General features: G+C 39.2%; 1 protein-coding gene across 13 annotated transcripts in view; it reads right to left on the minus strand.

Moving 5' to 3' along the window:
- Nucleotides 1-1,206: 1,206 nt before the first annotated feature.
- Nucleotides 1,207-22,076, minus strand: part of BIRC6 (baculoviral IAP repeat containing 6) — a 168,147-nt gene continuing 147,277 nt past the window's right edge. For all 13 annotated transcript variants that reach the window (XM_044453246.1, XM_044453079.1, XM_044452992.1 and 10 more), the window contains 6 exons: nucleotides 14,995-15,212; nucleotides 13,984-14,145; nucleotides 13,386-13,463; nucleotides 8,549-8,737; nucleotides 3,793-3,927; nucleotides 1,207-1,901 (listed from right to left, as the gene is read on the minus strand). In XM_044453246.1, the coding sequence (XP_044309181.1) occupies nucleotides 1,722-1,901; nucleotides 3,793-3,927; nucleotides 8,549-8,737; nucleotides 13,386-13,463; nucleotides 13,984-14,145; nucleotides 14,995-15,212 (962 nt within the window). In that variant the 3' untranslated portion in view covers nucleotides 1,207-1,721. The remainder of the gene's footprint in view (nucleotides 1,902-3,792; nucleotides 3,928-8,548; nucleotides 8,738-13,385; nucleotides 13,464-13,983; nucleotides 14,146-14,994; nucleotides 15,213-22,076) is intronic.

Genomic DNA, 22,076 nt, shown 5'->3' on the forward strand with positions numbered 1-22,076 from the left:
AATTCATGTCAGAGTGAAGGCAAGAAGTATTGCCCTCATTGAACTGACTTAATGACACCATTACAGAGCTCACATGAAGGGAAAACCAAAAGGTGGGTGGGTGGGAGGGAAAAGGGACAACAGTTTTCAGACATGTAAAAAATACACAACTCTAGCTTTCTCCTACCACATAAGTACTGGAAAGAGCTTGTCCTGAATCAAGTGGTGCTCTTGAGCAGTGGCTGCGAGCTATTTGAAAGTGTGGCAATCACTTACTGTACACTGTTTTGTGAATGCATGAGAAAGAACTAAGAATGGGGTTGAGGGGGAGAGAAGGTCTCACTGATGCTATTGCTACCACCATCCCGATCCTAAGTTTTGTAAAGCATATGTGCCCTAATCACAATGCAACACTAGTAAGGAATGCTATGTCCTTGTCTTATTTACAAATATAAGCTTCCTTTCATCTCGTCAAGTGTTACACATATGGAGCTCTTGTTGAAGCTACACTAGCTATAAGCCATCTGTTCATACATCTGCAGAGAGGCTGTGTGTATCTAAATGTTTCACAGCAAAACTGTAATCTCGCATGGCAAGGGAGGCAGTTTCCAAAGTTCCTACCAAGACAGCTGACATCTGGATAGATGTGGGAGAGAAAAGCTAAAAGGCTTGAATCTGAGTAGCAAGTAAACACCCCAAATTAAATGCTTGGAATAATGGAGACTACCCAACTGCTACTTTTTTCTTGACTTGGAGACAATAACCCAGGTTGGAAACCATACTTAGAATCAGGCAAAAAAACTTCAAAGTTCTTCAGTTCTATTTCATGCAGCAACTGAAAAATTAAGTGAAACACCATTCTAAAAACTACATATATAGCCAAAATAGATATACATGTTAACTATTATATATTATTAGATGTTAATCAATCATAAGGAAGTGCCCAAAGACACCTAAATAAATGTCCTTACTTGAAAATATTTAAATTGTTCTTCTGCTATTCTTGAGTGGAAATCACCCAGCTGTTAACAAAAAGCAGGGAAAGATGAATTCAGCAGTCCACATGTTGGCTGAGGTAAAACCATGTGCATTTATTTCATCCGCATTTTAGAATTAGTTAAGCATAAAATTAAATATGTTGACTGTAATAAATTCAGTCATACAAGTGCAAGTCTCCAACTATAATGAATTTATGGCAGATTAGTTAAAAAAGGTACCAGTAAATCATAAGAGGGAGCATGTCCATTTGACCTTTATTGAAGTATACAGGAGGTTCTCTTTAGAAATCAAATATGAGAATGGAGATATGGCCAAACATAAAATCTATCAAATTCAGTGAAAACTGTCCGACTTTAAATAGTAGCTGTAAGAATGACCAATATATATTCTTTGTTACAACCGCCCTCACTCTACAAGTAAAAAAAAAAATAATAAACATTCAGTAAACATTCTTTCCTAAGGTAGCTTCCCTTATATATCAGTGATTTATCCATTCTTGTATACATAACTTTTTAAACATACCAATCAGTGGTTCTCACAATTGGAAAATAAAAGCACAAAAAGTTTACACTCTTGTACAGGTAAATAAAAGATCATCTTGAATTAAACTGTATATCCTGAAGGGCATAGTATAGTTTCAATCTCATTACCTATTACATAATTAGCTTCTTAGATACAAATATTGACATATTTGGCTTGTGCTTGAAAGCCTTGTGTGTCTATCAAGTCCATGTCAACGCAGCTCATAATTTGAAGTCACTTGGGAGGTCTTTACTGCTGCTTGGCTTGACCTGCTCGTGCAACAGAGCCTCTTCAGCACTTGTCATGGCACTGCATTTCTCAGCTGAATCATCCACATCTGGGTCCAGGCCTTCAGGGCAAGGGAGTTTCTGAAGCTCTTCCCGCAACTGAGCTGTGTGACGCTGCACATGTACAAATGAACAGTAAGGGAAAGTTTTCTTTCACAGTAGAGTTTGGGAATTCATATGATGAGACTTTGGTGAGAACCATTTACCATAAAAAAAATACAATCTTCATATGGTGCAGGATCCAGCACTGCTGGTTGACTTACACTACTGACATACTGCTGGCTGAAGCAAATTTTAGTGCAACAAGCTCTTGGGGGAAACATGTCATCCCGGATCACACTATAGGTGCAATCACAGAGGTTACTCACAGTAGTGCAACATCAACAACATCAGTGGACTAACACTGCCCATAGTGGTTTAAGTTAGCAGCTTTTGCTGTCCATTGCTTCAACCAAGAAGCAGTAGGAAGATTATTATGCTTACAACCCTATTCCACTTACCTGGAAGTAAGTTCCATTGAACTTATTAGAGCTTACTTCTCAACAGACATACAAAGGACTGCACTATAAGAATAGTGAACTATGCATTCATACCAAAAACAAGAGCAAGATTTGATAACAGCAGCTCACGGAAGGTAGATCATCATCATCACACTACATTTATACCCCAACCTTTCTTCCTCTTGCAAGGAACCCAACAAAGTTGCAATGCAGAAATCTACACAGCTGTGGGGCTTTAAGGTTAGTTTAGTTTAGTTTTTTTTTTTTTTAAGATCTGATCACAAAATAAATGTGCATTTTAATTACTATTTTCAAAGCTTCATTTCCAGGGCTTTTCTGCATTTCCCAGCTAGTAATGTTTGATGTTGGTGTTGGTATTGTTGTTTTTGAACTATAGAGTTATTTCTAGACAAGCAAGATAGAAATGGAAAGGCTCCACATGCTGATGCGGGTGGGTTAGTTTGGGGGAATGTTACACCATTTGCTACTGCTCTGCCCCCTCCAGGGATGTCATGCCTGCTTTTAAATGCAACTGTCATTTCTGACTTGGACTCCTCAAGCATTGCAGATTACCTTTTTCACTCATGGAATGGCTCACACCTGCAAGTATGTCATCTGTTTGTCACGACATAATTATCTTTTGATTTGATCAAGCATGGCTCATATTTGCCAGTCATTACTTGATCCTGAAGACATGAAAATGATAAACATGCTTGTATGAGTCAGCCCTTTGTCTTGTCATTACAAGGTGACCACAGGATTTTTAAGGTAACGGTGCTGTGCATGGTTCCATCCACACGCCAAGGTCACACAAAGCAACACAGGCAAAGATTTGCAAGTATTAAGACATTTTTGTTTTGGTGGGCAGTCTGACAGGAGGGTTGGTAGGATGTGAAGTTTATTTAATATGGCAAAATCTAACTAGACATACAATCAAAGCCTGGATTTTTTTTATTATGGTTGAACTGTGAGTGCCAAAAACAACAGGCCCTATGTCTCCCCCTCCTATTGCTCTGCAACTTTTAGCATAGCAAAATATATGATGTGACATCATCACATTGTGAGTTTCCAGACTTCTGCTTGGCACTGGCCGCGACTGGTAGAGGCAAGGAAACTTGCAATGCAGCTATTAAACCCTACTGGAGCAAAGGAAACACCAAGCTACTGCTTCTGTCTTGACACAGATGACCTTCTGCTTTTCTCCAAATACCTTAGATCTGGAAAGCTACCAATTACAGTGCTTTACATACAAGTGATGTAAGTTAACTGATGCATTACGATATGCTTCAAAGACAAGAACAGCCACCAGGTAAAGTGAGAGGAGGAAAAGGTGGAGAAAATTTTTTTACCCAAATGGTTTTTGACTTCAAATTGCCATCGGTACATTTTTTTTTTAATCTCTTTTCTTTACTTGCTTTAAGCTGCAACTGGGCATATCTGAGGTTTTATTGAAGAGAACCATGGACTGTTAGTCTCAGTGACATTGCAAGCATGCACACACTTACCTTTAGAGCTGCAGCATGATGAGACATAGTCCTGCCTACCCGTTTATCACTGCTATACTGCTGAATATCTGCTATCCACTCTTCACACTGAGCCATGATCTCTATCCTCTTCAAGTAGAAGTGTTTATGTATAACCTGTAAGAGCAAATAACAGATTAGAGGTGAAATAAGACCAAGAAATAGACATTTACTGGAACATATTAACCTGCTAAACAACTGCCAAACAACAGACAGTTGCATTATTCTACTGGAGCATAAATATCAGGTATAACCTGCAACTTGGTTCTCGTGTAGATTTGTAGACCAGTCCTATCCATGAGACTCAGATGCAAGCCCTACTGAGGCCAATGCCATTTACTCCAAGGAAATTGCACAGGACTGCATCCTTAAAGTACATCTAGCTGCTTTGTGGTTGTTATGTGCTGTCAAGTTATCTCCAACTTATGGAGAGCCTAAGAATGAAAGCCTTCCAAACTGTCTTGTCCATGACAACCCTGTTCAGTACTTGTAAATTTCAGGCTGTGGCTTCCTTTATGGAGTCAATCCTTCTTATTGTTAGTCTTCCTTTTCTTTTACCTGCAACTTTCCGAAGCATGATTGTTTTCTCCGAAGAGTTTTGCCTTCTCATAAAGTGCCCAAACTATGAGAGCGCCAGTGTTGTCATTTTTGCTTTCAGGGAAAGCTCTGGCTTGATTTGAACTAGGACCCACTTGTTCATCTTTCTGTCAGTCCAGGATATTTGTAAAGTTCTCCACCAGTACCATAGTTTGAATACATTCATTTTCTTCCTGTCAGCTTTCTTCACTGTCCTGCTTTCACACCCATACATAGCATTCAGGAATACAATAGCATGGATTATCTTGGCCTTGGTCTCCAGTGAAATGTTCTTATACTTGATGATCTTTTCTAGTTCCTTCATTGCTACACCTCCAAAGTCTTAGTCTTTGAATTTTTGCCTACAATCTCCATTTGAATTGATTACTGAGTCAAGGTATGCAAAACTGTTCACAATTTCAATTTTTTCATTGTTAACAGTAAAGTTCTCAGCCAAATAGGCTCACAAATGGCATGCAGTTCTTTGAGTTTATTTTGCTGCCCATCACCACTGCCCGCAGGTGCCCACTTGTGGCTCTCAAACATCTGACATTTACTGTATGTGGCTCTTCCATTGAGCAAGTCTAGCCACCCCTGATCTAGGGACTTTGCAAAGACAGAACATGATTGTAAACACAAATGGCTACTACCACTTTTAATGGTGGATATATCATTATAAATAAATCTGACTTAATTAAAATTGTGGGGCTTTGCCAAAACCAACATCTATGTACCTTTTCAGCACACAAATACAAACATCAGTAATAGCAACTCTAATTAAAAACACATTAACCTATCTTGAAATTTGCTCTTTCCTTATTACTCAGGTAAAATTCCTTGAAGAACACAACTAAGTTAACCATGAGAGCAAAGTTTCTGCTGCTCACAGAAAACATTTTAATCTTTGTAAAGGTGTCAATGCAATGCTTGGATTTCACTTGCACCATGTTGCATCATTTAGTATGGCTTCATTAGGCTTCATTCTAATAATGAGCAATGATGTCCTTTCATAATTTCATCTCTATTCAGTGTTATGCCAGTGAAAAATTTACAAGAGCTGGCATTCCACTAGCAGTTGAGCAACTGCTAACAAAATTAGTACAGCATTTGTAGTTGTGAGGCCTGGACAAGTCTAGGGCTGTGTATTATTTATTCTTGCCACAAATACAAGCCTCCAAGGTCACTTCCACATTTGGCAATAAGCTAAAAGGGGGAATCTACAGATAATACAGGGAGAATGAGAGCCAACTATGTATCTCATTGGAGTGTCTTAAGTGCTTTACAGCCTTAAAAAGCAGAAAGCAGTGCTCTGGCTTGTCCTTGCCGTGCAGTAAAGGGTCAAAGGCATTTTCAGTGTAATGTTGAGGCTCGTCATTACTCTCCTTAAAAATCAATGATTCAGCTCTCATTGCCAGCCCCAGCAATTACAGATGCCTTGGGCAATGTCACACCTAACACAGCAAGCAAAGTGTAAAGGGATGGAAATCACAAAGGAGTGTCTGAATAGGATTAAATTACTTCCTTCCCAAAAAGCATTACTGCCACTCTTGGACTGCCCTCTGCCCAAACAGAGCCAGATTCATTCCATGTAAACTCTACTAACTCTAGAATATGAGTTCCATTGCAGGGGATGACAGGCAGTACAGGATATAATCACTGCCTACTGGGCTACAAGTGGCTTCCACTCCCGCTCCTGCACAGTGCTCTGTAGCCAATGGAGTAGGTACAGGGCACTGAAATACTCAATTAGCTTGTCTGCCTGTAATGCTGACTCTTTTTAGTGCTCTGCTGCCATGGCAGAACACCAAAAGGGTCAAAACTAGATCACAGCTTAGCCAGTGTGGTATAGTGGTCAGAATGATGGTCTCTGGCTTGGAAAATCTGGGTCCTAGCCCCCATTCATCCATGAACCTCACTGAGTGAAAGTCACCAACTGTCAGCATGATCTATCATGCAGGGCTGTTGCAAGGAGAAACAGGAGAGGAGGAGGACCATGTAAGCTGGTTCAGGGTCTTTCCAGGAGAAAGAAAGGTGGGACAGAAGTACAGCAGTGGTAGTAGGAGCACCCACCCCCCTTGGATGCTCTATAGGTGCTCCAGATCTCATCTGCAAACTTTATTATTTTTGGGTGTTGAAGAAGCAGAGCGAACAGACTGGGCAAAATTGGCCCCTGGATTCCTGAAGTTCACTCCTCGTCTATGGCAATGTACTGCATGCCCAACTCAAGGTATCATGACCAGAAGTGGAATACTAACCTATCAATAAAAGGGGGAAAAGTCCTTTTGGCAGTGAGCAGAAATTCTCTTAATTTAACTTACCCTTTAATATAAGATAATGTAAAAAACAGGTTTCCATATGTGAGAAATATTGCATAATTGTCTCAAGTTTTTTAAAAAAAATAAATACATAATTACTAGGTGGTCCATATCATGATTATTGCATTAATCTATCTCAATCTAATTTCCTTGGATGCTGGGCAAGGTATTAAATTCCATACTGGAAAATAACCTTGATTTTTGACATGCACACCTTTACAGCCAATTAGAGGCATGAAATCATCAAGGAAAAGTTATAACAAATGTCAGAACTCTTGTCTAGCTACATGATTAGCCAATTTATAGCAGTATCAAATATCACTGGGAAGAAAGTAATCACACACAGAAGACACCTTAATTAAAATGCTGAAAAGGGAATCTAGATGAATTGCCACTAGCTACAAAAACTGTAGATTTTAAAATCTGTCGATTTTACCAGAGACTTTTTGTTGTGTACAATTGTACAGCTGGGAAAAAAAGGAGTTAAGCACTATCATTGGAAATAGAGATCCAACAAATTTATCCAATTTATGGCTAAAGTATACAACTGACTAGCCTTTACATTGACTATAGTTTACGTTATCATCCACTTGCCACAGAACTCTCACTCAACCTGTATGGGATGGACGTAAGGTTTTAAAAAATCTTTTGCTAAGTAGTGTCTTAGTGTCATAGGCAGTGTTTTGGGTATTTTAGGGTGGAAGCAGATACGTTGACCAAAGAGTGGTTACAGAGATGTAAGCATGATATCTGAACTCATCTGCATTTTGACTCAGTTCAAGTAACACTCTCTTTTCTATTTAACTTTGGACTTCTAAATGCAGCAGACAGAAGCCAATAGCGTGTGATTCTACAAATCCTGCAGAACATGTTTTCAGAATTTCCCAGAAAATAATTTGAGGAACTTCACAAATACCTACAACAAATCAGCCTCTATTTGTCAACAATCATTTGGCATTGTGCTGAAACTTTGGGAAGATCAGGGCTTCCTTTCATGCCTGAAGACAAACTCCTGCTGTTTCCTCCACTTCTTGAAACTGTTACACTGAGTAAAAGGAAGCTCTATGTCTCACAAGAGCCCTACAACAAGCTCAAAGTGTTTGAAGGAGAGACGGTATTTCTCTCACTTGCCTGAAGATGTGGATAAGCAGGGTTTTCCCATTACATTTCTAACATTTCTCCAAGCTACCATGCAAGTGTCAAAAGACTCTGCCTCCATCCTTTGGCCTTTTGCACTCACTAAAATGCTTGAAAGGGAAGAGGTCTTCTTTCACTTGCACAGAGATTTGGAAAAAGGAAGAAGGAACTGGAGAAAGTCCTGCTGTGTCTTTCCTGATCCTAACTGCAGCACAAATAGGCTGTCAGAGGCTGTAGGAAGCCCGCCTTCATCTGAGGAGCAATGACAAATTACAGAATTTTAATAATTTATTAATATTAATTAATAGCCAATTTAATATTATCAGCTTATACTATTTACTATCAGTGATGTACAACAGTGATCTACAGAAAATAGTCAGAGCAAAAATCCTCAATTTTCCAAAGTGATTTTGCCATGCCTTTATCAAGGCCTCTAACTAGTTACATTGATAATATACAACCCCTAGGTATAGAGGCAGCAAGCCAGTGAAGCATTTGCTAGGAAGCAACAATGGCCAAGGTCTGTTTGAACAATACGAGCAACAGGATGCTGGACCTGTGGTGCTTACTGACTGCCATGATAAATTTGCATTTATATCATGTTCTTAAGTTTCTTTTAATGTTATTGCAATAATAATCTTTCAGGATTCCTTTATTTACAATGGCTGAATCACAAGCAGATATAGCAAACTATTGCACAAAATACAAACCTCTTTAAAACATGGTGAGGGATTTCTGATTTGTTCAAGCATAGCCCACTTTACTGTTGCTTGCCGTATATTTCCATCATATTCTCTGGAACTCTGTGTGCCACTTGGCGTCCCTCTAGATCTTTCATATCCTGGTTCATTGAAATAGGGCTCTGCAACTAATATGAGGGATTGCACAGACACTAATACCTGTGAAAAGATGCAATTCAAAGCATTTGCAGTCAGTGAGAAGAAATACATGGAGCAGCAGCATTAGGTCTTATCAAGACAATAAATAGTATGTAAACTTTGCAGTGACCCAACTGGTAAATTGATGGTCCGACCAAATGTTAACAGGTTATGCAATGTGAGAAAGAATAGCCTGTTTGAGATCCATGGGCCATCATGGCTTATGTGCAGCAAGCACCCACAGTGAGTTGCATTATCTATGAATGTCATTATTAATACGCAAGCTGCAAGCTACAGCCACAGCATGCCAAGTTGTCCAGGACCATAGGCCATAGGTTATGTGAAGGTTAAACAACCTTTGCTGAATCCATGGCTTATTTTAAGGTTGCATATTCAAAAGAACCACGTATTCAAACAGTTGCATATTCAAATAGTACTCACTGCTACCCAGTAGGGCTTAAATAAAGCATGCTAGACTGTTGACTGTGTGAACTGCCCCTGAGCAACACAGCAGGGAACACTAAATTTACAGAAGTTTTAAAAACCTTTCAAAATAATCTCAAAAACAGTGTAGGCAGAGAACAAGCTTATGCATAATTATTCTGCTTCTAATAATTTATATTCAAAGTAAGTGTCTATGAAACTTGTACACCTTTTTGAAACAAGGGAAAGCACAATGTACATGCCATATCCTTTGAAACAGAAATTCTTTCCTGAAGAAAAACCATCTGGGTCCCACACAACAAAATGACCAACAGATGATAGTCTGGGAGAAACCTGTCTTACAGCTAAAATAAGGTTCTGCAATGAATTAAAATTATCCACAAATATGTAAATTATATAAAGTCCTTTTTTGACTTTCAGTTTCCTATATTTTAGAACTTGACAGAAAATACTGGCAATATTCTTGTGTCTCATTTCTGATGCTACAAAGTCACTAGTGAGCAGAATCTTTTAATCCCTAAAGCTGCATTCCAACTAATGGCCATGAAATACTAGCATTATCTTACTGCTTTAAAACAAATCCCTGGGGAAGTAAGAGCAGATTCCAATCAAATTACAAAGAGTTTCTCATTACAGAATACATCGGAATACATACATTAAGAAATAAACTTTCTTAAACTGTTAACCAAAACCAGTCAGAACAAAAAAGGTGAGAGAAAAATTAGCAATAATTCAAAGCTTCTCTAAAAACATCCAGTGCAGTTGGAGCTTTCACTGGATTGTATCCAAAGGGACAATAATGGGAAAAAATACAAGAGTTCTTGCAGTTCTCCCTAATTTGTAGTCATAGGCTCATGACCACTGGATTATTATGCTATTTTGTTTCATCAGTTTTTGTAAGCAAAACCTCCCAAACCTCCATTTACCAACTGAAATCATTCAAAAGTGATTAAAAACAACCTTCACCTGGCATGAACACTGCTCTACCTTTCGGCAACTAAGTTGAAGAATAAGATAGAAAAAGCTTGCTATTTTATCCAGATGTCCAAGAGAATGATCTGTAAAACATTCTAGCATTCTGAAGCATATACAACAATCTTGCTTAATTAGTGCTCTGCTTTGCAGTCAATTTCCAAACACTAATTAGATGATTCTCTAGAAATGTAAGCTGTTCAACAACAGAGAGATTAAAACTTGCTCAGGGAGATTGATATAAGGGTTCTTATACTATTTCTTCCAATCCTTCATGGCCTGACTGGGGGTAACCCAAAATTTACTGGAAAGTTATGGACAATTATTAGGTAACTGTTCAGTGCATTGTGGCTTCCCTGATTCCTCCTTTCCAAAAGAGAACCCAGTCCTTTCATCTCCAGCTGCCTGAGACACACAATCTGGCACAGTACAGTGACTCCCTTTTGGTAGTGTCTAGTGCAAGGGTCCTCAAACTTTTTGAATAGGGGGCCAGTTGAAAGGTGTGGGCTGGTGAGGTGGGGGTGCCTGGGAGTGCAGGCCGGAGAGGTGCCATTGGGCGCTCATGAGGTGCCATTGGGCATGCGGTGGCTTGCTCACTCGGAGATCTCCCAGGGAGTCAAAAACCATCTCCCAGCGAGCGAGCCACCACTTCCCTTCCCGTGCTGTGAGGCAATGGCAGCAGCTTGCTCACTTGGAACCATCTCCGAGTGTGCGCGTACAGGAGGAAGGTAGCGGCAGTGGCTTGCTCGCTCAGAGACCATCTCCGAGTGTGCGTGTATGGGAGGCAGGCGGCGGCGGCTTGCTTGCTTGGAGACCATCTCCAAGTGAGCGAACTACCAGCTCCCTGCACGCAGGTGGGGAACAGCAGCACAAGCCAGATGGAAGGCCATGGCAGGCCGGATCTGTCCCCCAGGCCATAGTTTGAGGACCCATGGTCTAGTGGGTGTTCAAGAACCCTTGTATTTCATTTCCACAGCACTATCTTTATTTCTCAGACGTTTAAAAAAGCCAAAACTTTTTGAAATCATTAACTTATTGATCAGAAATGATGCAAGATTCTTTTAATTCAAAGCTTATAAATTGCCCAGACAGTTTCAGCTCCAGAAATGAAATAAACAAATACAAAAAATATTTACTGTTTCTTATTTAGTATATTTTCCATTTATCTGCATATAGTGATTTGTCATCTTTCTGAGAATCCATTGCAAAGAAAAGCATGACTATATTAATTCACTTGAGAAGAAAAACTGGAAATGAATTGCTTTTAACACATCTTCAAATATAAAAATCTCACCATTTCTGCAAGAGTGTCTTATGTCATATATGATTGATCTAGGTGTCTTGGAATGTCTACTCTGCCTTTCCACTACAAGCAAGAGCCTAAAGTGTCTAGCATATTATATCAGTAATACAGGTTAAACCTGCACACAAATGAACCTAGAAACAGTACAGGCCTGAACAGGCTAAAAAAGGTCAAGAAATCAGGGAACTATGAACGTGAGCAATTTGGTGTCTAATCACTTACTCAGCTCTCCTTTCAGTGAAATATTTACCTTCTAGCTTAACTAGAAATTTGGCCAGTTTGCTAGTGAAGAACTCAGATACAGGAGTTGTTTGTCCATTTAATGGCTTGGATCCAAAGGTGGTAGTATGGGATCAGAGGGCAATTCAGTTTGGATTGGCAGTGGTGGCGGCGGCACAATTTTCAAGAATCGCCCCTTACTGATGCAGCCTCTGTGTCACATGCCATTCTATTTCAGAGGGTACCCCACTGATTAGGAACAGATTGGGGGGGGGGGGTTAAGGTAACTATAAAGGGAAAGGGGGCAATGAAAGCCGCATACCATAGATGCTACCTCACTGTGTTCATACAGTATAAGTTCAGATCCAAACCAGCCTCCACATTCATTTCCTTTACTCTAACAAACAAAATATCTATTACTTTATTTTAACTTGTGAATCTCTGACATGCAAAACCAGGGACAAATGAGTAGCACAGGAACATTATTGTTTATAATCAAGGTCTTGCTGAACTAAGAATTCTTCCAGAATCAGACATTAATGATAAAGGCTTTCAACAGGAGCCCTCAATCATGCTAACACTGTCCAGTTTAATCCACAAAGGACAGAGACTCAAAAGCAGCTACAAGATCAGATTTGGAAGCCTTTGTATATCAGTATTTTCCAAACCAAAGCATTTACCAATAAGCCATTACACTGAGCTCATAATATTCAAAAAATATAACAAAATACCTCCTACTCACTCATCAATATGATCATTAAATTATTTTCCAGTTAGTACTAATGCTACAAAAATCGAACAACACTCCCATAATTTGCAAATATTAATAGATATTAAAATGAGGTCAGGAAAAAGCTAGACTACTTTATAAATATTTTGTTTTTGAGGTCTTGAGAAACTCACTTAAATATTTTATTTGGTAAGGCTGTGCTTGTTAAATATAATTAGATTATTATAAGCACATTAAGATTAATACAGAATCTAACTGTAGCAGCTGAGTTGAATCAGTGGCTAATAATAAGGGAACATGACTCAGTGGTGGATATTTTGTGTATATTAATATAAGCCATGAATAATACAATATGGAATAATAAGCAGTGGACATCACATTTCCAGAATCCAGATCAGTCATCAATATAACACTGTACGAACAGGAAGCTCTTCAGTTTTATAACAGATGTGGGACTTCTGCCACGGGTGAACAACTTGTTGGCTGAAACATCTGGAGTGTCGTAAGTCCCATAATCCCTCACCACTGCCTATACTGGCAAAACATCTGGAGGGACTCAAGTTGCTCACCACTGTTCTACCTATTTTAAACATTACCTGGACATGACATGACAAAAACATTTCATTTAAGGACACATAGTAATCTCTTACCTTGAAAGTGTAACAGATCAAAAATATACTTAAATATACTGTATACAACAAACCAAAACACCATGACTCCCAAGTACATGTCTTGAAGTGCACCTTGAACAGCATCATGTCATGTCATTGCAAAAGGTTCCCCAGTTTTCAGCAATATTCTTTGGAACTGCACTTCCCAAAAAATGGAGTGGTGGAGAAACTGACTTTAGAAGCTCTGTTGGATATACTTGAAGATCTTGCATGATGTTTATATCATGTCCTATGTTTCTGTTTCAAATTATACTGGGGAATGTGGCACCATTTTCACAGGCAAAACTTTTGTTACACACACCTCTGCACCGAAGAAGAAAAGTCACATACTTGTAAAAAGCTTGATGTCTGAGGATTCCACTTCTCTTCTGGTCTTCCATGCCAGGTGTTAAGTATACTTAAACAAACCTAAAGATAAAAGGTTTTGAAAGTACATGGTCACAAACACGTGTCAGATTTACAGTCCAGAAATGCCCACATGCAACCGTGGGCTGCACATATACTCTCATGAGCATCTCCTCTGACCAGCAAGTGCTTGGTGCTGTCAGATTTGATGAAACTTAGACAACTCTTCTCTCCCTGATTAGTTCTCACCAGAGCAGGAAGATATGTATATATCCATACATATATAATTGTATCCATTCAATGGAAAGATCTAGGAATATGACTATTTACATTAGTTAGCTCACAGTAGGCTTTTACATAGCATTGCCAAGCAACTGAACTATACCGAGATAGAGATAACAGAGACAGCAGTGAGAGAGAGAGAGAGAGACTTTATATAGTAAAACAGACTGGTTAATTAATGAAAAATGACAATACTTTATATGGTTACCCACCAAAATTAAACCATGCATGCACACTTCAGTCAGGATGACTGAAAGATTGACCATATTTCTCTGCGATGATATTAATACAACCTATTTACCTTGCCATCATTGTAAAGGTTTGGATTGAATCTCACACTGTGTCCTCCAGTTGTTTCCAGATTCACAAGTGGAGGTGAATTAGGATAGTCTTGTGGAAAATATACATCAAATTCAAAGCACCCGTTTGCATATGGTGTGTCTGCTGGTCCAGTTATCAAAACCTTCATGAAAAAGTAAAGAAAAAAAGTTATAGCAAGAAGCTTTGGAAGCTACTGTCTTATACAAGGTAGGTCTGAAGGTGGCCACATGAAAATTTCTTCTAGCATGTTTCATACATATCCCTTCTTTTGCATTTCTGACTGGCTCTGTTGTTCTCAGGCTATCAGCCTCCAATGCTATTTGGCGTATCTATTCCTTCCACAAACAGATACCTTTGGTTATATGATTTTCCCAAGACTCCTAATTTCTCACTGAATTCTAGTTTCTTTCACCTCCTTTTTCTTACATGCTTCCTACATCTACCTTTCATTCCCTGAATCTGCAAACTGTTTTGCTATAAACAGGCTAGTGCAAATCTTGAGATTCTGAAACTGGTATTAGATATAAAACATAGCCTCATCTTCCATTAATGAAGTAACAAACACACACATGTGTAGCCAAAGAGCAGTTGGGGCCAAACCTCAGTTGTCAATCGAGTAGTGAAAGGAAATGCTATACTGTTCTTCAATAAAACTTAAGTAGATTTATTACAATAAATGCATATATGTTGTATATTTCACAAAACATACTTCTGTTAGAGATAATTATACATAAATTATCCAAGGCACCCAAGGCAGCCCAAATAGTAATACATTTGTCCATTTGTAAATTGCACTTAAGGGCACCCATTCAAAAGTCTTATTTTTTTTCTTTTTTTTCTTTTTGTTCCGGCTTTGATTTGAAGCTACACAATAAAAATAAACAATAAAAAACAATAAGTAAAAAGGAGGCATGAGAGCTGTTGTAGGCAAATTTACAGGCCTGGTATTAACCAGGTTGCAGACCTCAAGTTTTCTCAGAACAAATTTTACCTTCATGATGTCTAGTCTCTCTTCATCACAGCGGACAAAGACACTTGATGAAGAGGAAAGAGGCAGGGATGTAGAGAGTGTGACAGCTTCTTGAGCAAGACGTCGGGCTCTTGCAGCACTGTTTGCGTCACTGGCATTTTTCACCTGAGATATGTAGTGGTAATTTACTTTAAATACCAGTTTTCCATCGTCGTCTTCAGAAACCATCTCAAAAGTATCTAAAATAGGGTTACATTTTAATTTAATAACAATGTAGTTAAATTGGATAAAATGCAATTACTTACTGAAAAAGCATAAACAGTACATAAACCTCTTTTCCACAAGTCATTTCAGAGCACTGTACTCAAGAGGACAATGGCACTGGTCTTCATATTGACTTCTCTGTTTCATCTTGGTACAAGCTCAGTACTGCCATGTAGTTGAGATATTTTATTACTTTAAAGTCAGTGTTCCTAGAACTAAAGTCCAGCTGTTAAAATGGATTTTGGTACTAAAAAGGATTTTGGGGGGGGGGGGATTTCTTCAATGCTCATATGAGCTTGAGATTTTAAAGTAAAAGACAAAAAGACACACTGATCTCAAAGTCTCCTATGTAAAAAAAAAATACTAGGAATTCTGCAGACCTACAATTCCTTGGTTGTATTTCATACCTGGGACATGGCTTACAATATGTTGATCCATTATCAAGCTAAATACAAAAAAATCAGTAAAATAATATCCCTAGACAAGAACCAACCTATCATTGAGGACAAATTATCACATCATACATTAAGGTGAAAGGCTTGTGCTAACTCTCCTAAATATATTCTTTCTTCTCTCCCACTGGCAGAATGAAGCAGATTTACTTGCTAGGTATTTGTGTAAGATGAAAACATTATTAATTTCTTCTCACAAATATGTTGGCGGCAGCTGTGCAATTGGAAGCAAAAATGATGAAACCAAAGCTGTCATACTTCAGACACATCATGAGAAGACAAAATTCAGTGGAGAAGACAACCATGTTAGGGAAGGTCAGAAGCAGCTGCGGCAGTCACCACCCAACTCTGAGATGGATTAATTCCATAAAGGAAGCCACAGCCTTGCATTTACAAGAAGTGAGCAGGGATGTCAAGGACGAGACTCTTCGGAGGGCATTCATTCATAGGGTTGCCATAAGTCAGACACAACTTAATGGTATATAATAACAAAACAATTATATACTCCCCAAACCAAACAGCATTTAATGAATACTGAGAAGATGTACTGGAACATTTGAACACTCTAAAAATTGTATATACATTCTAAGTGCTAGCTATGTGGAGTTTGTATGAAATAAGCAACTTAACTGTGCACCAGAGTTTGAGATATGCTTACAAACAAGTGCTGGCTTAATTTCAACACATCACTTTATTTACTATTCTACTCAAACACTTTCAGCAGATAGATAGTTTTGTTAAAAGGAAAGAAGAAAATTACTAAAAAGAGTTTTCACACCACTATACTATATTAACAACTGTTAAATTGAAAAACTCCTTCATGGATCAGTGCCTTGTTGTGGCGATGAAGCTATGAGCTATACCGTGCAGGGTCACCCAAGATGGACAGGTCATAGCAGAGAGCTCTGACAAAACGTGATCCACTGGAGAAGGAAATGGCAACCCACTCCAGTATCTTTGCCATGAAAACCTCATGGACAGTGCCAAAAGGCAAAAAGATATGACGCTGGAAGATGAGCTCCTCAGGTCGGAAGGTGTCCAATATGCTACTGGGGAAGAGCAGAGGGCTAGTACTAGCAGCGCCAGAAAGAATGAAGCGACTGGGTCAAAGCCGAAAGGACACTCAGTTGCCAATGTATCTGGTGGTGAAAGGAGAGTCCGATGCTCTTCCCCAGTAGCATATTGGACACCTTCCGACCTGGTTTGACCACATCCAGCTTGCCTTGATGTGGTCAAACAAGAGATGACAAGACTGAACATCGACATCTTAGGAATCAGTGAACTAAAAAGGACAGGAATGGATGAATTTAATTCAGATGACCATCAGGTATACTACTGAGGGCAAGAATCCCTCAGAAGAAATGGAGTAGCCTTCATAGTCAATAAAAGAGTAGGAAAAGCAGTACTGGGATACAGTCTTCAAAATGACAGAATGATCTCAGTTCGAATCCAAGGCAAACCATTCAACATCACAATAGTCCAAGTCTATGCTGAAGAGGCTGAAGTTGACCAGTTCTATGAAGGCCTACAACACCTTCTAGAATTAACTCCAAAAAATGATGTCCTTATCATCATGGGAAATTGGAATGCTAAAGTAGGAAGTCAAAAGATAACTGGAATAACAGGCAAGTTTGGCCTTGGAGTACAAAATGAAGCAGGGCACAGGCTGGTAGAATTTTGTCAAGAGAATACGATGGTCATCACAAACACTCTTTTCTAACAACCCAAGAGACGACTCTACACATGGACATCACCAGATGGTCAACACAGAAATCAGATTGACTATGTGCTCTGCAGCCAAACATGGAGAAGCTCTATACAGTCAGTAAAAACTAGACCAGGAGCTGACTGTGGCTCAGATCATGAGCTTCTGGTTGCAAAATTTAGGCTTAAATTGAAGAAAGTAGGGAAAAGCACTAGACCAATCAGGTATGACCTAAATCATATCCCTGATTAATATACAGTAGAGGTGACAAATAGATTTAAGGAATTAGATCTGATAGACAGAGTGCCTGAACAACTTTGGACGGAGGTTTGCAACATTGTACAAGAGATAGCAACTAAAACCATCCCAAAGAAAAAGAAATGCAAGAAAGAAAAATGGCTGTCTGAAGAAGCTTTACAAATAGCTGAGAAAAGAAGGGAAGCAAAAGGCAAGGGAGAAAGAGAAATATACACCCAATTGAATGCAGAATTCCAGAGAATAGCTAGAAGAGATAAGAATGCCTTCTTAAATGAACAGTGCAAAGAAATAGAAGAAAACAATAGAATAGGGAGGACCAGAGATATCTTCAAGAAAATTGGAGATATAAAGGGAACATTTCATGCAAAGATGGGCATGATAAAGGACCAAAATGGCAGGGACCTAAGAGAGGCAGAAGAGATTAAGAAGAGGTGGCAAGATTATACAGAGGAACTATACAAGGAAGAGCTTAACAACCCTGATAACCACGATGAGGTGGTCACTGACCTCGAGCCAGACATCCTGGAATGTGAAGTCAAATGGGCCTTAGGAAGTCTGAGCAACAACAAAGCTAGTGGAGGCAACAGTATTCCAGCTGAGCTATTCAAAATCCTAAAAGACAATGCAGTAAAAGTGCTACACTCAATATGCCAGCAAATTTGGAAAACTCAACAGTGACCACAGGATTGGAAAAAGTCAGTTTACATTCCGATCCCAAAGAAGGGCAATGCCAAAGAATGTTCAAACTACGGCACCACTGCACCCATTTCACATGCTAGCAAAGTTATGCTCAAAATCCTACAAGCTAGGCTCCAGCAGTATGTGGACTGAGAACTACCAGAAGTACAGGCAGGATTTTGAAGAAGGAGAGGAACGAGAGATCAAATTGCCAACATACGCTGGATCATGAAGAAAGCTAGGGAGTTCCAGAATAACATCTACTTCTGCTTCATTAACTATGCTAAAACCTTTGATTGTGTGGATCACAACAAATTGTGGCAAATTCTTAAAGAGATGGGAGTACCAGACCATCTTATTTGTCCCTTTAGAAACCTATATGCAGGTCAAGAAGCAACAGTGAGAACTGGACATGGAACCACTGATTGGTTCAAAATTGAGAAAGGAGTTCGGCAAGGCTGTATACTGTCGCCCTGTCTATTTAACTTATATGCAGAGCACATCATGAGAAAGGTGGGGCTAGATGAATCACCAGTTGGAATTAAGATTGCTGGGAGAAAGATCAACAACCTCAGATATGCAGATGATACCACTCTCATGGCAGAAAGTGAAGAGGAACTAAAGAGCCTCTTGATGCGGGTGAAGGAGGGGAGCGCAAAAGTTGGCTTGAAACTCAACATCAAGATAACTAAGATCATGGCATCCGGTCCTCTCACTTCCCGGCAAATAGATGGGGAAGAAATGGAGGTAGTGACAGATTTTATTTTCCTGGGCTCCAAGATCACCACAGACGGGGATTGCAGCCAAGAAATTAAAAGGTACTTGCTCCTAGGGAGGAAAGCTATGGCAAATCTAGACAGCATACTAAAAAGCAGAGACATCACCCTCCCAACAAAAGTGCACATAGTCAAGGCTATGGTTTTCCCAGTTGCAATGTATGGCTGTGAAAGCTGGACCATAAGGAAGGCTGAGTGCCAAAGAATTGAGGCCTTTGAATTGTGGTGCTGGAGGAGACTCCTGCGAGTCCCTTGGACTGCAAGGTGATCCAACCGGTCAGTCCTAGAGGAGATCAACCTTGACTGCTCTTTAGAAGGCCAGATATTGAAGATGAAACTCAAAATACTTGGACACCTAATGAGAAGGAAGGACTTCCTGGAAAAGAGCCTAATGCTGGGAACAATAGATGGCAAAAGAAGAAGGGGAGGCAGAGGATGAGGTGGCTAGATGGAGTCACTGAAGCAGTTGGTGTGAGCTTAAGTGGACTCTGGGAGATGGTGGAGGACAGGAAGGCCTGGAGGAATGTTGTCCATGGGGTCGTTGCCACACCTAGGTTTATGAGAGTCTCTTATGAATGAATTAATTAATTTTTGAATTTATATGCTGGCAAGTGGTCCAGAAAGACTATCTAGGTAACATACAACAAGCAAAAAATTACAACTATACATTAAAAAACATAATTAAAATATAATGAGATGATGATATGTGAGATGGCAACCATACTAATTATTAATATCCCAATAAAATCAATAATAATTTAAAATAAATTATTAAACATATTAAAATGAGTGGAAAAGAGAAAATGAAAGAAATGAAAAATCTGATGAATTACTTGTACTTTTGCTCTGGTATCTGTGGATTGACTGATAAGTATGTCTGAAAGCAATCTGATTGCAAAAGATAAGGAAGTTCACAATCCATTATTGCCTCTCAAAAACCCCCAACATGTTTCATTCCTGGGGTGATTTTACAACCCCAAGAGAAAGTGCTTTACATTATAAAAATACAAATCCTAAAAACCTTATTTTTTAGGCTGCAAGTTGTACTCAAGAGATTGCAAACAGCATAAAATCAGCTTTCGGCTATAAGCTAGCACTTAGTTTATGTTTAGTTCCTCCAGAGTCTATGCAAACTGGAAAGATATCTATAACAAGAGCAGACCCAGTGACTTTCCTCTGCATAACAATGGTTTGGTATACTAACTTTAAAAAGTCATAGCATGGCTTTCCCTCAATGGATATTCATTACGTTTGCTGGAGGATTTAGCTTAGATCCTTAGTTTTAGAACAAGATACAGATAATCTGAATTGAACCTTGCTCTGTGCATTTTCTTGGGGCCTTTGTTTGGGATCACAAAGTCTGCCTGGCTATTCTTCTGGAACTTCCAGGGTGACTTTGTCTTTATTTTTTTCTTTTATTAAAAAAATCTGCAAAATATAAGAAGCTGAAAAATAAGGACATTTTAGACCAGGCACTTTATGACAATGTCATAAAAAGAATCACGAAATGAATTAGTAAATGAATTCATGTGTAAATTACAGTACGGAATGTGTGTCTGGGGTACTAAAGTCACCCCATGATGTGGGATGACAGCTACTACATTCTGTTTTGTTCAAAGTTCTTTGAGTTCTTTGGAATTGTTCCTGAGTTGTTTTAGGAGCAGATCTGTTCCTCTTTCTTTCTCTCTCCAACAGAGACAGATGAAGCTTTAGAAGCACAGGTATTTTTAATTAAAGTTAACAGAGTACAGACTAGTATAAATTAAAGTAGCATTCTCTGAGATATGTGGGGAAAACATCTGCCCATGTAAAGAGTGGAATTCAAACCGAAACTTTCCCTCCTTCTCTCCCTTTCTGAAAAGCTTCTGACTCTACTTGGTTTGACTCTCAGTGGTTGAAGGCTAGACAGCAGGAATGCCAGACAGTTCATAACTGGTCAGCTTACTTTGCCTGTCATCTCTTAACTGGTCAAAGAATTCTTTCTCCATCACCTCCCCCATAAGCTCTGAAATGCTCCCCTTCTTTCCCAAGGTGGATTGGTTCTCACCAAGTAACCTTAAAGTTGCAAAATCATCTACTCACCTTTGCGCCCTCCTCAGAATCAGACAAATTTAACTGAGCAGACTGTAATATATGAGAACTAGGGCCCCTTTTTACAATGCTACCTTGAATATATTTTCTTAACTACTGAAAGATGTAACTCGGTATATTACCACTACTTAATCTTTCAGTAACTGAGCAGGGTTGTCATGTAATAACAATAAAACTGGTGAGTAAATAATGCAATAGCAATATTGATAAACATTTAATATTAATAAACATTTTCATCCAAATATATTCTTCCCCATGATCTTTGCTCCTCCAATTCCACCTTCTACCACTATCTAAAGGTCTTCTGTTCCCTCAAAAGGAACAGAAGACCTATTCCTTCCCTCTTATTCCTTCCCTCTTAATGCCTCATATGTTACAACTGTCTCCAAGAACACCTGCATATACCACCTACAGGTCCCCATGTTTTATACTACAGTAACTAAGCCTGTAACCAAGCATGCATGTCTGAAGTAACAGTACATTCTTTCCCATCCACTCCTACCTCCAGTTCCCTTCCTTGCATCTTTGGCTCCCCCATGGTGAATTAAGATTGTAAGTTTCTCAGGGCAGAGCTCTGTCCTCTCGTACGACAGCATTGTGCAAATCAATGACAATTCATTAATTCATCTGCTTTTCAGTTCCTCTCTCACCCTTTATATGCATAGGTGTTTCCCTAAAAACTTGCTGGAAAAAGGCAGGTTGCTTGAGGAATGCAGGTACTTAATGAGTAGGAGAGAGGGGAAGAAGATGATTCCTATCAAAAAGGAACTGGGGGGATGGGTGGGAACCTCTCCCACCACCTCCTGGGAGCAGGAGCTGGGGGGAAGGCACCCACACACTACTTGAATGTTTAGCTTCAAGAAACTTTTCCTGATTCTA

This window comes from Varanus komodoensis, unplaced genomic scaffold (assembly GCF_004798865.1).
Source record: "Varanus komodoensis strain SLA01 unplaced genomic scaffold, ASM479886v1 scaffold1, whole genome shotgun sequence".
Taxonomy (NCBI): Eukaryota; Metazoa; Chordata; class Lepidosauria; order Squamata; family Varanidae; genus Varanus; species Varanus komodoensis.